This window comes from Lathamus discolor, chromosome 9, assembly GCF_037157495.1.
Source record: "Lathamus discolor isolate bLatDis1 chromosome 9, bLatDis1.hap1, whole genome shotgun sequence".
In the NCBI taxonomy this organism is placed as follows: Eukaryota; Metazoa; Chordata; class Aves; order Psittaciformes; family Psittacidae; genus Lathamus; species Lathamus discolor.
The window spans coordinates 23,325,051-23,342,255 of NC_088892.1; the positions used below are offsets into that span (position 1 = coordinate 23,325,051).

Below are 17,205 nucleotides of genomic sequence, written 5' to 3' on the forward strand. Positions count from 1 at the left end.
TGTTACAAGGCTTTTATAACCATTCCGAAGAGTCCTGTCTTCAGTCTGTAGAGTAGATACTGTATATTTCTGACTCAGTCTGTATCTTTTGTAGTTTTTTACATCACCACTGGAGGATACCCTCAAAGCTGTTTTCAGGATTCGGGGTGTGAATTTACAGTAATGTAATTGTGTTTTCTGTTTTCCTTCAGTTTGTTTTGTTTCTGTTTATACTGAAATGTGGATCTGGTACTTTGTGACCAGAGGTGAATTTTTGCGGTGTTTTGAGATGCAGAGCAACACAGTACCTTTTTCACAGCTTGCAGCACCTGCAGTGTGTGCAGTTGCTTTGGAATGCTTCCTGTCTCTGTCCTTGGTTGCAGTTCTCCTTCTCAATTTTGTTACAGGTGCCAATCTTTAGCAAGAAGGAAGAGGTCTTTGGTTATTTGGCGAAATACACTGTTCCAGTAATGAGAGCAGCTTGGCTCATCAAAATGACTTGTGCTTATTATGCTGCTATCACAGAAACCAAGGTGAAAAAGCGTCATGTCATTGATCCCTTCATTGGTAAGCACTGGTTTTATCCATCCCAGATGTTTTCTTCTCAGCCTGCTGTTGAATAGTAAGAGGTGGCCTGGGATTCCATATATGCTTGTTTCCTGCTTGTAAGTCCTGGTGCTCTGACATGAAGAACTAAAACAACGGGTCCCACCTGTGAAAGTACACTGTTGAACAATAAGTCTTAGCAGCCACAAATACTTCCTGAAAGCCTACCTCTTCGTTCTCCCCCTTAAGTTCTCTGTGTCTTTCTGCTGTACAACCTGTTGGGTTTTTTTTTACCTTACAAAGACTGTAAATGTTATAATTTAGCAATGACTGATTGGCTTCTTCTCAAGTGAGTAAGTATGTTTCCCACAGAATTCTGGTGTGTTACTCCCTGTTTGTGTTTCCAATTTGATTTAGCCCCACTGGATCCCATATCTAACATCCTTTGCATCCTGGCCTCCCCCAGATTACATAGTCTAGGAGAGCTCCTCTGGCTGTTTTCTGGTTTCATAGACTCCCAGACTGGTTTGTGTTGGAAGGGACCTTAAACCTCGTCTGATTCCACTCCCTGTGTCTTTTCCACAGGCAGGGACACCTTCCACTAGAGCACCTTGCTCCAAGCCCCTGTGTCCAACCTGGCCTTGAACACTGCCAGGGATGGGGCAGCCACAACTTCTCTGGGCACCCTGTGCCAGTGCCTCAGCACCCTCACAGGGAAGAACTTGTGCCTAAGACCTCATCTCAATCTCCCCTCTGGCAGGTTAAAGCCATTCCCCTTGGCATGTCCCTACAGGCCCTTGTCCCAAGCCCCTCTCCAGGTTTCCTGTAGCCCCTTTAGGCACTGGAGCTGCTCTAAGGTCTCCCCTTCAGGAGCCTTCTCTTCTCCAGGCTGACCCGGCCCAGCTCTCTCAGCCTGGATGAGGAATATTTCTTCCCAACTTTTCTTGTACAAAGTAACCATGCCCCCTAAACATGGAAGTTTTTCCCCTTGTTTCCTATTTCTTTGGATGCCTTTTCTTCCGTACCACCCCCAGGCCACAAGCAAGCTTAATATTGTGTCACTTAGTATTCTTTCTTTGTCTTTCTGTCCTTTTGAAATGACAGGAACACTTTGTGTTTCTTCCTCTGCACCAGCCTGGTTCTTTCCTGCTTCTGTTTACCACAACACTCATTGCTGACCTGTTTCCCCCCCTCCAGAATGGACACAGATCATTACCAAGTACCTGTCAGAGCAGCTGCAGAAAATCGCAGAGTTCTATAGGCAGCTCCCAGGGCAAGGATGTGGTTCACCGTCTGGTCCAGTGCCCCAAGAGGTGGAACAAGCTTTGAAGCAATGGGACTACAATGAAAAACTAGCTATGTTTATGTTCCAGGTGAGGCACTGAAGGGGGCTGCTGTCTGTGTAGCACAAGAAGGCTAGGAGAGGTGGTACAAAGTGACTTATTTTTGCAGAATATTCTATTTCTGTGAATAGACTTGTAGAACTGGAGGTAGTTTTGAGCTCAGTAGGAGGAAAGGGGTAGTACAGAACTATGCAAACTTCTAGAATGATTTCCACTGTTAAAAAGCAAGCAGCTGCTGTTGCTCTGCCTGTCTGTCATGTTGCTTCAGCTTTTGTTTTGCTCTGCCTGAATCTGTGTGCAGGATGGCATGCTGGACCGGCATGAATTCCTGACGTGGGTCCTTGAATGCTTTGAGAAGATACGGTCAGGAGAAGATGAATTTCTGAAAATGCTCCTGCCCCTGCTGCTGCGGGTGAGAAATATATACCTGGTGCTGACTTCCACTGTTGTCTGTCACCTTCCTGTCGCCTAAGGGAGGATGAGCTGTTTTGCACAGAGAACATTCTGGAAGGGACCTTAAAGTTCACCCAGTTCCAACCCCTGCCACAGGCAGGGACCCCTTCCACTGGAGCAGCTTGCTCCAAGCCCCTGTGTCCAACCTGGCCTCGAGCACTGCCAGGGATGGGGCAGCCACAACTTCTCTGGGCACCCTGTGCCAGCGCCTCAGCACCCTCACAGGGAAGAGCTTCTGCCTAAGAGCTTATCTCAATCTCCCCTCAGGCAGGTTAAAGGCATTCTCCTTGGCCTGTCCCTACAGGCCCTTGTCCCAAGCCCCTCTCCAGGTTTCCTGCAGCCCCTTTAGGCACTGGAGCTGCTCTCAGGTCTCCCCTTCAGGAGCCTTCTCCAGGCTGCCCCAGCCCAGCTCTCTCAGCCTGGCTCCAGAGCAGAGCTGCTACAGCCGTTGCAGCATCTGTTTGTTGTGGGCTTTTTTTCTTTTTTAATATAAATTATAATATAAAGGGCTCACCATTTATTCCTTTCAGATATTGCAAGAAAGCCTCCACAGCTCTGCAGTTTGTTTGGTTGGGTTTTTTGGTTTTGGTTTTTTTTTTTTTTTTTTTTTGGTTATAGAAGTTAGAAAATTGCAAATTGAGTATTTTGGCCATTAAAAAAAATTATAGAGAAAGCCAACATTGCCTCATGTTTTACAGCTGCAGGCCCCCTCCCTCCCCACTACACCCCCAGAGTCACCCCTTGAAAGCAGAATTTAACACAGTGGCCTTTCAAGTCAAGAGTAAAATGTTGTACAGAACTAACCAGGTTAGTTCCTAAACCATCAATTTCTATAGAAAGCACAAAATACTTCAAATGAAGTCAGAACCAGGAATGTAAAATGGGAGAAGAAGAAGGATCCATTGAACAGTTGCTGGGCTTCAGGGGTGGCTGGGAGCCACAGCGATCCTTGCTTATGGAAGGAGACCTTTTACTCCTGCTGTCTTCTGCTTCCTTCTCCTTTACCCTGTTTCCCTGCACTGGACTTGGTAATCCCTTGCCTGTGTCACAGCTGTGATACTTGGTCTCACTGTTCAACCGTACATGACAACTGTTTCTTTTTTCTTTCCTGTTGCAACACTTTCTAGGCAGACCTTTGGAACTGGGTGTGGGTGCATTTTGATACACAAAGTGATTCCCTTAGAGCATTTAAAAGGCTTTTCTGATGCTTAGTAGCGAGTGGCCAATACATGATGTTTAATGAGTTCTCTGTAAAAAGGGACTGTTATTGCAAGGCAGTGCCACACAGTATCTGCTTCGGACAGTCAAGTGTTTCTCTTGTGTTGCTTGTAACAAGGATTTTTTCCCCTTTACTCTTCCCCTGCAGTACTCTGGAGAGTTTGTGCAGTCTGCATACCTGTCCAGACGTTTGGCCTACTTCTGCACCCGCAGGCTTGCTATGCAGCTGGATGGTGCTGGTGGGCACCCACCCCACATCTTGTCTGCCCAGACAGGCAATGCTCTTCCTTCAACTCCCACCCCACAGCCAGCTGCTGGGAATCCTCCTCCCAGCCCTTTCAGTGACTTGCTGCTGTGCCCCCAGCACCGGCCAGTGGTTTATGGGCTCAGCTGCATCCTCCAGGTAGGTTTGAGTAGTGGCTGGTGATGCTGGCATCAACAGGGAGAGTTGTGTGCCATCGCAGAAACGTTGTTATAGTCTGAGTCAGCAACTTCCTGAGTACAGAAATATCAAACCATGTTTGCCTGAGGGCAGGTCTTTGCTGAGGTGTTACAGAGCTTTTGTACCAATCATCAGTGCTGTAGCAATGCCCTTGACTGTCTTGCATGAGAAAAATGGGTTGGAGTAGAGCCTTTTGCTCTATTCACAGGTGCCCCAGATAGCTGGGAAGCTTTGCTGACGAGGGGATGAGAAAGAAAGGGTTGTTTCACCTGGAGTACGTCAATAACAGGTTGTCATCTCGGGAAAGAAATTATGTCAAAAATGAAAGTGTGTTTTGTAAATTTGTGAGCTCTTCAAAACAAGCAGCCCCTGTCATGGGTTAAGCCCAGCCGGTAACTCAGAACCACACAGCTGCCTGCTCACTCCCCATCTTCTTCCCCATAACTCACAGAGGGATGGGGAAGAGTTCAGTTGTTTGGGTTTTTTCTAGTTTGTGTGTGATAAAACATGTCTTCTTAAACACAGAAATACTTTGAGGAGCTTTAGGAAAAATATATGAGCATATACACCTCAAAGATGTGGCTGATTTGGGGTTTAAACACAACCTGCTGAACAAGTTGGTTAACGATGGTCTGATCTTTTTTGCTATGTCTTAGAAAAGTTCTTCTGATAGAAAATCTACAGATCTGATCTGCAGATAGTAGATAAGGCTAAGGCAGAATAAGACCTAGAGGCTGGAAGCTGGAGCTGGGTAAAGTCAGGCTAGAAACATGCATTTCTAATGGTGTACATCATTAACCTTTGCTCAGGTGTTCTCCAGATGTGGTGAATTCTTTCATTTGAGTGTTTAAAACAACCTTGGTTGTCCATTTTAATGTCTGGTTCCTTGTGAGCCAGAAGCTGTAGGGGTGTATCCTTGGGACTGTTCAGTGAAGTCTTGTTTGTTTGTCTGGGTGTACAAGATCACAAAAGAATGAAAATAAATTTATGATAGTGTTATTAGAATCATTACTATAATCATACTTGTGATTATTAAATAATACGGTATAAAGTGTTTGGGTTTGTTGACTCATGTTTCTTCTCACACTTTGCTCTTGATGAGGGCTGTAAGCCACAAGTGTAAATGTTTCTTCTGGACCACACGGGCTGGGGTTGTGCATTGGCTGTGTGAGTTATAGAAAATAAGTTCTGTTTAGGAGCAGCAGGGAGCTCTGCAGCCATGTGTACTGCGTGTTCTGGTCTTGGCTTCCTAAGCATACCTAGGGCAAGAAACTCAGTGCAGCAGAAGTAGTAGTTTCTTCTTTTCTACTCTAATATGGTCTTTAGCCCAAACACTTTGAGAGCTTAAACACCCACCCCCACTCCCCCCCAAATAGTAAATACTTATGCAGGATGATGAATGTCTGGGTGTGGGATAAAGGAGTGGTTATTTCTGTAGAAAGTACTTGAACTTCATTGGTTTTGACCTTTCAACCATACTGACTTTTCTGTCTGCTGCAGAGTATAATTTTATGTTGCCCAAGTGCCCTTGTGTGGCATTACTCACTGACTGATAGCAGGATAAAGACTGGCTCTCCATTGGACCACCTACCCATAGCCCCATCCAACTTGCCCATGCCAGGAGGGAATTCAGCCTTTACACAGCAGGTGAGCAGCCTTCGAAAAGGGGGCTCTTGTTGGCCCAAGGTAGTAGCTGTATCTTAGCTCTTTCAGGATTTTCTTTTCATGTTGTGTGATAAGCAGAGCTGGATGTGCTGTCTCATTCACAAGGAATGAATTGCTCCCATTCTGCTATAAGCAAGAGAGTGATGCCCTTGGAGGATAGGCAGAATCTAACCTCAAGTAGAACTGCTGTCATGCTCTTTGTTTTCTGATAATTTTGTACCCAGTACTTGTAAAGCATCTTCTTGTATGTTTACACAAGTGCATTGCTTCCAGGTTCGGGCAAAGCTGCGTGAGATTGAGCAGCAGATAAAGGAGCGTGGCCAGGCTGTGGAGGTTCGCTGGTCATTTGACAAGTGCCAAGAAACCACAGCAGGTAACTTGCTGTAGGTTAAAGTTTCTTTCCCCGTGTTTCATGTGTTACCCTGAGAAACTTCCTGTCTGGCTGTTTTCTTTGGTTTTTTCCTGTGTGCTGCTGTTGGTGTTTACTGTCAGCAGTGGGTGAAACACAAATGGCTCTTTTTCTTTCCAGTGCAAAATCTTGCTTGGGTCCTATTCCCCAGGTATAAAGAGTTCATGTTACTGGAAGCTGGAAATGCGGATCAGAGAACTACACTTTTGTATACATGCCGTGTTCCGATGCTTTCCCCCTAACATCAGCTGTTGGCTGCTGTGAGAGTCGCGATACTAAGCTTGGTATCCTTGCCTGACTGGTACAGCTTTCCTTAGGCAGTCTCCTGAGCTTACAGGAACCTTTGCTCCAGAGTGTGTTGTGCCAGTTGCCAAGTATGCATTTCTCTTCTCTGTTCTCTTCTAGGTTTCACTATTGGTCGTGTCTTGCACACTTTAGAAGTTTTGGACAGCCACAGCTTTGAAAGATCTGACTTCAGCAACTCTTTGGATTCCTTGTATAACAGGATATTTGGGTTGGGTCCAACCAAAGACAGTCATGAGGTGCCTTGGGACTTTGCTGCTGGGTCTGGTCTTGCATGTGGCTATGTTCCTTTTTCTGTTCCATGGTTACTGTCCTGTATCTGCACAGAGCTGACCAGGCGGTGGCATTTGGCTAGGAGATGCAGTTGCCGTTGAAAAAGATTTTGTACAGCCTTAAGTTAGGGAGGTACTAAAGTGAGAAAGGGGGGTCCATTCTCTAGAAAGTCTGCACTAATAAATATGTGTAAGCTTGAGAGAATCTACACAGCCATAAGAAGAGGTCTTGTGATGGAGGACATGAGTCCAGATAGCACATTAATGATTAGGACATATTATGTGTCTGAGAGAAGTAAATGCTAGCCTCGTCAAATTCTGGGCTGGCACCTGCTTCCTGGCAGTCAGAGCTTACAGTTCAAGTTCCTTTTAGCCTAGGAGGTGACATACTTACAATGTGTAGGACCATAGTGCTAGCAATGCTGTATTGGCTCCTGGCAGTGAGCTGCAGGAATGATAGCCTGCATACTCTGTATACTGCTCGAAGCTGGTTTTCACTCTGTGCTGAGATTAGCAGTCTGTAGATGTCCTGCCTGAAGAGAAGATTTTCTGAACCTCTTCTGCTTGGCTCAGGTTCTCACTGCAGTGCTTGTATCTCAACAGATCTCCCCTGATGACGATGCAGTGGTGGCCTTGCTGTGCGAGTGGGCTGTCAGCTATAAGCGATCTGGGCGCCACAGGGCTATGGTTGTAGCCAAACTCCTGGAGAAGCGTCAAGCAGAGATAGAAGCTGAGGTACGCCCTTATTCCTGGAAAGCTAGCAGTGGTGAGGAGAGGAGAAGTTACCCAACTATGATTATCTACCTTGCATCAAAAAAAAAAAAAAAGGCTGATCAGCACCTCTTAATGCTGGTGCTGTTAATTATGGCATTTGTTCCATCTAACTCAAAGTAGGTCATAAATGAGCCTGTGGGATGGTGTGTATCCCATTTCTTGACTACATTTGAAGACAGGTGGTTGCAGTGCAGAAGTACTGGCACACTTGGAGACTGAAGTGGCTCACAGAAACCTGTGTGGTGGCTTTCCTATAAGTGCAAGATAGGAGAAGTCTCTTGAAACTTCTTTTGGGGGTTTATGGATAGTGATTTTCTCCTCCGAGACAGCTCGCAGTACTTTTATCTGTTTCTACAGAGATGTGGGGACTCCGAAGTTGTGGATGAGAAGGGCTCCATCTCCTCAGGCTCTCTCTCAGCAGCCAGTGCTCCTGTCTTTCAGGATGTCCTTATGCAATTCCTTGACACTCAAGCTCCTATGTTAAGTATGTAGTAAAAACTTGTGGTCTCACAGTTTCTAGCTTTCCCTCTGCTGCAAACTTTGTGCGCTCTTCTCTTGTGTGTAGGTCTTGAATGTACTTTAATCTCTTTCTGGCTTTCTTGTGATCCAGAGCATACCTTGGAGAGGGAAGGAAAGCATCCTGGAGGGCCAGGTGACAGAAAGATAATGCAGAAGCACTTCTGTTAACAGAGCATTGGCTGAGCATAAATGAGTGCAGCCTAATTTGGAATAGTTCAGGCTGAGAATTAGAGTGAGGTTTCTAACTAGTAAGTGACAAAGGTCTGGAATAGTCTCTCAATGGAAGTACTAAAACATATTAAGGGGGACAGGATACTGTCAACTCTGAATGAGGCTAGTTTGTACATGCAGAAATGACACTTCCAGGCTGAAGTCCTATGTGTCTGGTCTGAGGGATTAACTGGAGAGCTTCTGACTTAACTGCTACCTGTTGAAACTGAACTTTCTGGTTTTAGTCCCTTCTGTAATCTCACACCTGTGTATCAGTCGCTATGTTGAGATCTCTGGAAACACTTTAGTCCTAGGTTAGGTGGCTGCTGTTGCTTAGCATTGCAGAAGACTTCTGATAGCCCTGACTGCCTGTGCTGTCCTTTTCAGCTGATCCTGGGAAGGAAAATGAGAAGGTGGAGTTCTTTAACCTGGTGCTACTGTTCTGTGAGTTAATCCGACATGATGTTTTCTCTCACAACATCTACATGTGCACACTCATCTCCCGGGGTGACCTTGCTATGGATTCTCATGGGCCTCGCCCGCCCTCACCCTTTGATGACCCTGCTGAGGATCATGACAGGAAGGAGACAGAAGGAAACAGTGGCATCAAGCTAGAGGTGAAAGCACAAACATCATGGCCCTCCTCAACATGTCCCTGTGTTGTGCTTGCCTGTTTTTACCAGCTTTGCAGCCTCTTTGCTGTTATCTACTGGAGGATGTACCAGTGACTCATGCTTCTCCTTTCCCCAACCTATTTTTTTAGCATTTCAGTTTCCAAAGTAGAAAGCTATGTCCTGAGTGGCTGGAAAGGGCCTGCAGAATGTAAAAGGGTAGACAGGAAAATCTTACACTGCTCAGAGCAGAGCAGCATATAATGAGGTGCTGTGTGAGGCCTGTCCATGATGTTTGCAGTGTGTTAAGCTTCAACTTGGGTTGAAGGTCCGGGAGTGTGTTGGCATATTGCTGTCACTGTCCAAGTGACAGCAATATGCTAACTGTTAAATAAATGTTGTTCCTTTAAAATGCTGTGTTAAATAAATATTCTCCTGTTTTCTGGTACATCACCAGGTTCTAAAGCTGCTCTGTTTCTTTCCAGGACACAGGTCTTTCTGAGCCCATTGACATTGACCACAACTCCAGCATGCTTTTTGATGACATGGAGAAAACAGATTTTTCGGTATGTTTCTGCATTTTCTGCCTGCTACTCAGTAAGTAGGTCAGTATGTTGTAGTCAGGGCCAACAGGTGCCTCGCTTTTGTGTGTTTCCTCTCTTTTGTAGAGCCAGAGAAGTGACAGTGTTGTTCTAGTGTGCTGGAGGTGTCAGGATTGTTCCAGTGTGCCCAAGGCTCTGTGCAACCTGGCCTTGAACACTGCCAGGGATGGAGCATTTACCAGTTCTTTGGGCAACCTGTTCCAGTGCCTCACCACCCTCACAGGGAAGAACATCACCCCTTGTCCTGTCACTGCAGTCCCTGATGAAGATCATGGTTGCAGAATGTTTTGAAGCATTTAACAATAAAAATAACTTGTGTTGTTTGAAAAATCCCTAAGTACCTTCATTCCTCTAGCCATTTCTGGCCTTCCAAGATACATATTAGGCAGGTGTGATGTACAGACCTGTGGCTTTTCTGTGGTTTTCCCAGCATCCTTGCTTGTTCTATGGAGGTGGTTCCCAAAATATGAAGTCATAGTTACTTATATCCCACTGTTTTTAACTTGATACACAACATGGAGCAGAAGCAGAAATGAGAATAGTGTCTTAGCACATTGCCTTGGTCATTGCCCTGAGAACTGGATGTTTCTCCAACCCTCTTTCTTCCTGCTCCTTTTTAGGCCTGAGTAGGTGTACCTTCCTTCAGCAGTCTTCACTGTTGCATGACCATGTTCCCTAACTACCTTTTCTTGTTCTTACGTCTCCCTAGATGTTTTCTCCTCCAATGCATTGTGAATCTAAAGCCAGCCCTTCCCCTGAGAAACCAGATCCTGAAAAGGAAGCAAAGCCTCTGCTGAAGGATAAGTCTGTGGAAGGAATGCTAGCATCGCTGTATGACCAGCCTCGGCACATCCAGTATGCAACACACTTTCCTATTCCTCAGGTATGAGACCTGCTCATAACCCCTCCCCTGTTGCTGCCTTGTGCTCCATTCATGAGGCTGCTAGGTTTCCCTGCAGTACTGCTGAGGGTGGGTAAGGAGCAGTTATGCTTTCCTGCACTGCTGCAGGAGGTGTGTTACTCAAGATGTCTCCTTGCTTATACCCAGAACAACTTCCGAGATGAAGCTTTCCTCTTCCTTTGAGAGATGAAGATGTAAACCAAGATGAAAGCATTCAGGCTTGCGGTTGCTAATGCAGTTGCCTTTTCTGGTTCTCTAGGAGGAATCATGCAGTCACGAGTGTAACCAACGGCTGGTAGTTCTTTTTGGTGTTGGAAAGCAACGGGATGATGCTCGGCATACGATCAAGAAAATAACCAAAGACATTCTAAAAGTTTTAAACAGAAAGAGCACTGCAGAGACAGGTTAGTAGAGTCTGAGCTTCTGAAGTGGAAGCATCTTTCCAGTTGAGTTGTCTCCTTTGGGTTGCAGTGAAAGGATTTTGTATAATCTACAGTGCCTGATAAACTCCGTCAGTCACTGAAAGTCTGGAATGGTGCTCTGTTTCCAGACATACTAACCAGCAAGTGAGATGATTGGTTTCCTGCTGGCAATATCTGTTTAATTAAAACACTTTTCTTCAGTAGAGCAGTAAGTCATGTCTGCTCAGAGTGAGACCCTGGCCAAAGCTTCTGCTTTTCAGATTTTCTTTAGTCTTCCATTCAGATGCTTGCACAAGAAGTAAAGAGGACTTTGCCTATGCATATTCAGCAAAGACTTTGGTTAAATGTAGCATGCCATTATGCTTGGGGTACATGCTTAATACATTGGATGGGAAATTTGGATAGCTGTGTCAGGATCCATAGAAGGCCTCTGACTTTCATTGGCTGAGAATCTGGCTACAATTTTTTTCTTTTGTCTTTTGGTCTGGTTCTTGGAAGGTAACTTGAAATGTGATAGAAAGATGATTCTTTCAAAGAGATGGGGTGCTCTAACAGAGAAATTTGGAGGCTGAACATCTCCAATACAGAACATCTGTCCTCAGGGAATTAGTGAACATCTAAACAGAGAGAAAGTATTTTCACCTCCAAAGATTACCTTCACCTGCCGCTTGGGATAAATAAGATATTAACCCTGCTGTCATTCTCAGGTTAGGAGTTCCTTCCTCAGCAGTTTATTATTTTAAATTCAGGATAGTCCTTATCAGCCTAAGGTGTGGGACTCAGGCTTTTTGGCTATGCTGCATGGCAGGGGCTGATCTTGCTAAAGGACTGGCAGGTGCTAATGGTTGATGTCTAGTCCTCTTCTGGTGAGAAAGGTCACCTAATACTGTTTTCTGGTCCTCCCAACTTTGGTAGGTGGAGAGGAAGGCCAGAAAAGGAAAAAGAGCAAGCCAGAAGCATTCCCAACAGCTGAAGATATCTTTGCAAAGTTCCAGCACCTTTCTCACTTTGATCAGCACCAAGTCACATCTCAGGTATGAAATTTACGGGACCACTGTCCTTCTTCGGCTCTGTGTTCTTCAAGTTACTTACAGCAGCTCCCTGGAGGGAAAGGGAGATGGGCCTGCTGAGTGACTTCTTCACGGGGAGACTGTATGTTTTCTTGCACTTGCAGGTATCTCGCAATGTCTTGGAACAGATCACCAGCTTTGCCTTGGGAATGTCATACCACCTGCCTCTGGTACAGCATGTGCAGTTCATATTTGACTTGATGGAGTATTCACTCAATATCAGTGGTCTCATCGACTTTGCCATCCAGGTAAGCCAGTGTCCTTAAATGCTTTCTGGGTCAGGGCTCATCAGCCTGAAAGGCAGCAGCTCTGCACAGCAATAGTTGGGCTTCTGGAACTGTTGGTGACTCTCTGACCTGTGTCATGTCCTTGCAGTGCTCCTGAGCTACAGCTATTAAGGATAGGTTCTGGCAGGTAGTGTTACATGTTGTGTTCTGAGGATTATTCTTCTAGAGTTTCAGGGTTGCCTCCAAAGGACTTGCATTGCATCTCTGTCCCTGGCTGCAGAAAGGCCCTGTGCTGAGTGAGAAGGGAGCTGTCTGTCTCCAGCAGCTCTCCCACCTCACTGCCCTGGAAGGATCCTTGGCACATAGCAGTACAGGCTGCCTTCTGGATCCTGCTAAAATCCTGTTGCTGTTTCTGCAGCCTGTGTCAGCTGTCTCTTGAAGCCTTCCTGTGGTTGCTGATGGAATTAAGGCTGTTAGCCTTAAAAAGGGAGCTTGGTAGAGACTTACTCAGCGTAGAAGTACCAAACAAGCTTCCGGCTACTATCTGTGGCCATATCCCAATCGTTCCCTGATACCCTAGCACTGACAGCCCTTGGTACATGGCTCAAGTATGGCATAGCAACCATTTCAGGAGTACATCTCTAGACACAGAGCACCTGTCAGTCCCTTTCCTGGCAGGTCCTATAGGCTGGTGTGGTGTGCCTGCTCCATTTCTGACCATACCTTACCCCTGTGGCTGTTGAAGGGTTTTTCTGTCATTGAGTGCAGTTGCTGAATGAACTGAGCGTGGTGGAGGCAGAACTGCTGTTGAAATCCTCCGACCTTGTTGGCAGCTACACTACCAGCTTGTGCCTGTGCATCGTGGCTGTGCTGCGGCACTACCACTCCTGCCTTATACTGAACCAGGACCAGATGGCTCAAGTCTTTGAAGGGTAAGGGAATCTTCCCCTCACTGTGTGGAAGGAAGCAGTATATCTTCTGGTGGCTTGTAAGGGGCAGGGATATATCTGTATCCTTCCTAAATGGCAGCAGCTTTGTGTCTGGAAGTTCAGCTCATGGAATTTGTGGGGAGCAGGGTATGTTGCCCACTGAGCACTGCTGCTGTGAGGTCAGGAAGATATCTATGTAATGAGGTTACTCCTTCAGATTTTCTTCTTGTGTCCCTGCAGCAGTTATTTTTGTCTCTATGCAGTCTGTGCGGGGTGGTGAAACATGGCATGAACCGCTCAGATGGCTCCTCAGCAGAGCGCTGTATCTTGGCCTATCTCTACGACCTGTATACCTCCTGCAGTCACCTCAAAAGTAAATTTGGGGAGCTCTTTAGGTGAGTATGAGCGAGGTGGGATGCAGTGGGTGCTGACGAGTGTAGAACCTTGTCTTAAGCTTTGCTTGTAATCTTGTTTGATGGGGCTGTCCCTGAGATCCTCTCAATGGGGAACTGAAGTATCAGCTGTTTCACAGGCAGTATTTACCCATGTATAATCTTAGATTGTCAAATTTGTTTTAGTACATTGCCTTCAGTAGTCCTCTGTACCTCCACAGGTCTTTTCTTACCCCACTCCTAAAGAATAGAAGTAGAGAGGTCTATTCCTACCAAACTGATGAATGAGCAGTGAGTAAGTGAGTGAGTGCTGTGGCTGCAGGTGCATTGGAGTTCTTTGAAGGAGTTCATCACACATACGGAAAGGAGAAACCTCATCTTAGTCTACCTGAATTCCTGAAAGTTGGTCAGAAGGGCTTTAGAGTAAATGGCCACAGATGAAAAGGAAGGCTCTAGCAGGCAGCCAGTAGGTTAGAGATGAAGCAAAGGAATGGGAAGAAGTTAATAGTTTGAGGGTGATCCCTTCCTGAGGAGTCCTGAGGACTTTGCTAGTGCTTATGCTGTTCTCCTCATTGGAAGTTGTATGATTGGCTATATCAGAACTTTTCATATAGCTGTTATTCAGCATGTAACAAGAGAAGGTGGCTGCAAGTTGTTGTAGTAGGGCACAGTGATGGTGACAAGGTGATAAACTGGCAGATGAAGTTAAGCATAAAATAATTGCACGTAGGATTGTCCTTGACCCCTTCTAAACTCTGTAGGTATGGATATATACTACTGCCCGAGCTTTAACAGATACATAATTGAGAGTATCAGAGTGTTCAGTAACAGTCAAAAATGCAAATTTAATATTAGGTACTGTTTGGAAAGGAACAGAGATCAGATCAGAGAGCATCATTAGATCACCATTTAAGTCATGGTACAACCGTGCCTTGTGGTTTGGGGCAATAGACTCCAAAAAGCTTGAAATGAAGTTAGGGCCAAAGGAGAATGGATATATGACCAGAGGTTTGGAAGGACTTACTTATGAGGAACTGAATCTCCTCACCACATGAGAGGAGATCAAGGGGAATGATAGAAGTTTGTAAATTCCTGCTGATATGGAAAATAAACTGGATGTTCCTTTTTTATAATGTAAGTACAAAAAGGAATGAAGGGAAAACAAGAAATGGTAGGTTCAGAACAAAAGAATAAACTTCATAGTTCTCACAGTTATCATGGAACTCATTCCATGTTGTGAATGTAAAAAATTTATGGGATTCAAAAAGTAGGTGGGCAAATTTTCATGAAGATCTGTTGAGGAGAGCATTATCTTTAACTCTGAACATCTGTGAGCCCTAGATTGCAGCAGGGTGGTGAAGGATGTTGGAGCAGTATTGCTGTGTGCCTGCCTTGCTCTTAAACTCTTTGGGCATCAGCTGCTCTGACATGAGGGGCTGAGCTAGGTGTTTCCCCAGTCTGAACTGTAATAGCCATTCCTATGCTACATTCATCCAGTCCACAGGTAACTTCCAGGTGCTTCTACAACAAAGGACCACCTTCACTCTTCTGGCTGAGGCTTTGCTGGTACACAGTGATCTTGAGTTTCCCTTGTTCTTGCTCAGGGAGGACTTGTCTTTCAAGGATTGCTTTACTTATCAGAGTTCAGTGGAAGCTTACGTTTTTGTATTCCTAATCTTTCCTGTCCTGTTTAGTGACTTCTGCTCCAAGGTGAAGAACACAATCTACTGCAATGTCGAGCCATCTGACTCCAACATGCTATGGGAACCAGAGTTCATGATTGACACTATTGAAAATCCATCTGCACATAACTTTACATACACCAACCTGGGCAAGAGCCTCAATGAAAACCCAGCCAACCGCTACAGTTTTGTCTGTAATGCACTTATGCATGTGTGTGTGGGACACCACGACCCAGACAGGTGAGAGGCAGAACTTGCACAGTTCTATTGAGATAGTAAAATCTTTAGGTGAGGGTAAGAAAGCCAGTAGCCATTCCTTAGCTATCTTGGGTTGTGAGGAAGAAGGAGCAAAGGCTGGGGTCCCTTAGAGAATCACTGACCTGATGGCAAGCATGAGTAGCAAAGTTGACCCTCTGTTTTTCATTGTTTGTTTACCAGGGTGAACGACATTGCTATCCTGTGTGCTGAGCTAACTGGCTACTGCAAGTCTCTAAGCGCTGAGTGGCTGGGTGTGCTCAAAGCTTTGTGCTGTTCCTCCAATAATGGGACCTGTGGCTTCAATGATCTCCTCTGCAATGTTGATGCAAGTGCAAACATTCAAAAGGGGAAAAGGAATTGAAGCAGGAGTGGAGGGATCCCGTGGGAGAAGGCAGAAATGAGCAAGGGATGGAGGCTTTGTCTTCTGAGGACAGGGGAAAGGCTTTGAAAACCAGGGCTACCTTTTGGTGTTATACCTTTTGCAGCCTGGGCTGCTCATGGACATTGACCCGGGGTTATGGTCCTTCTGCCCCCCAGCTCCTAGGCAAGCTGAGAAATTGCTGACAGAGGGAATGAGGCAGAGGTTGTTGTGATCACTGGCTGGTATCCTCTCTTCCAGGTCAGTGACTTGTCTTTCCATGATTCCTTGGCCACCTTTGTTGCCATTCTCATTGCCCGGCAGTGCTTGCTGCTGGAGGACCTGATTCGCTGTGCTGCTATCCCCTCACTCCTCAATGCTGGTAAGTACATCCCTGCAGAAAACTGGTCTTTAGTCTCAGTTCTGGCCCAAAGGCCTGTGCTTGAAGGGTACTTTGTGGTCTTCATAGTTGTGAAACATGACTCCAATACTTCTTTTGTAGGATAGTACTAAAGTATTGAGCTTTTTGCTTTAGAGGGTTTCTGGCCTTTTGGTTTCTATCAAAAACTGGTTGTGCTGAGGTTTTTCAGTGTCTTGTTCTCTGGAGTTTTTAGTGCAAGCTGAAATAAGCACAGAGAGATGTGATCAGCCACACTGTCTGACCAGCGTACTCGGCTCTGAACTCCAGTAGTACTCCTCCCACTGCTGATGTGGTTCAGCTTAGCATTTTGGATAGAGCAGCCAGCTGACCAGCTGGGCCTACAGTACCTGAGTTACTTTGCCTTTACTCTGCCTTCCTAGCTTTGCCCGGGGGTTTGCAGTACTCAGACTCTGACAGGGTGAGGTTGGGAAGATGGAGCAAGCAGAATGAAGTGCATGTCACTGGGGATAATACTGATTGATTTGCTCACTTGCATGTGAATTGCTGCACATGCTCCATATTTGTAAACACAATAAGGCTGCTGCAGCTTCTCAACTGTCTGCTTCAGGGCAGTGCACTGTGAATAGCTTTTGGATTGAGAGTCAGTGTCCCAGTGCTTAAGAAGTCTCAGTGGACTGTTCTCTTTACATAGCCTGCAGTGAACAGGACTCGGAACCAGGAGCACGCCTGACCTGCCGGATCTTACTCCATCTCTTTAAGACTCCACAGCTGAACCCATGCCAGCAGGATGGCAGTAAGTGAATGGAAGTAGAACCTTTCTTTATTGTGAAAGTACTGAGGCTTTTGCACCCCAAGAAAAGAAATACTGGTCCAATGATTAGAGATCATAACCTGTTTGCTTTCAACAAAGCAGGCAAAGCCTGATAAACTACTTTCTCCAGAGAACAAAGAAGACTATCCTTCCATTTATGTCATTCCAAGGTATCCAGCCATGCTGGGGGAGAAGAGGCCTTGGAGGCAGGAAACCAGCCAGTAGAGGTGGCCTTGCTGTCACTAAACCATTAGAGTAATGATCACTTCTTTTTTGTCTTGAGCTTTGTATAGCTTCTTAACTTGGTGCCAGAAGCTGCTATTTTGCAGCGCTCCCTTTTTGTCTGGAAGCAGTCCAGGAAGCTCTGGTTTTGGCTCCTCATCAGTATCCTGATAGCTCAGATCTCAAAACCCAGCCTGTAATCCAG

At 45.7% G+C, this 17,205-nt stretch overlaps 1 protein-coding gene across 2 annotated transcripts in view; it reads left to right on the forward strand.

Annotated features, from left to right (window-relative positions):
- Positions 1-17,205, forward strand: part of MED12 (mediator complex subunit 12) — a 36,185-nt gene that overhangs the window by 2,979 nt on the left and 16,001 nt on the right. For both annotated transcript variants that reach the window (XM_065689575.1, XM_065689574.1), the window contains exons 4-24: positions 387-546; positions 1,723-1,898; positions 2,170-2,280; positions 3,688-3,942; positions 5,482-5,628; positions 5,920-6,019; positions 6,461-6,597; positions 7,234-7,365; positions 7,762-7,888; positions 8,521-8,750; positions 9,230-9,310; positions 10,056-10,229; positions 10,507-10,651; positions 11,585-11,703; positions 11,844-11,987; positions 12,735-12,898; positions 13,159-13,290; positions 14,982-15,209; positions 15,408-15,552; positions 15,847-15,967; positions 16,659-16,760. In XM_065689575.1, coding sequence (XP_065545647.1) covers positions 387-546; positions 1,723-1,898; positions 2,170-2,280; positions 3,688-3,942; positions 5,482-5,628; positions 5,920-6,019; positions 6,461-6,597; positions 7,234-7,365; positions 7,762-7,888; positions 8,521-8,750; positions 9,230-9,310; positions 10,056-10,229; positions 10,507-10,651; positions 11,585-11,703; positions 11,844-11,987; positions 12,735-12,898; positions 13,159-13,290; positions 14,982-15,209; positions 15,408-15,552; positions 15,847-15,967; positions 16,659-16,760 — 3,130 coding nt within the window. The remainder of the gene's footprint in view (positions 1-386; positions 547-1,722; positions 1,899-2,169; positions 2,281-3,687; positions 3,943-5,481; positions 5,629-5,919; positions 6,020-6,460; positions 6,598-7,233; positions 7,366-7,761; positions 7,889-8,520; positions 8,751-9,229; positions 9,311-10,055; positions 10,230-10,506; positions 10,652-11,584; positions 11,704-11,843; positions 11,988-12,734; positions 12,899-13,158; positions 13,291-14,981; positions 15,210-15,407; positions 15,553-15,846; positions 15,968-16,658; positions 16,761-17,205) is intronic.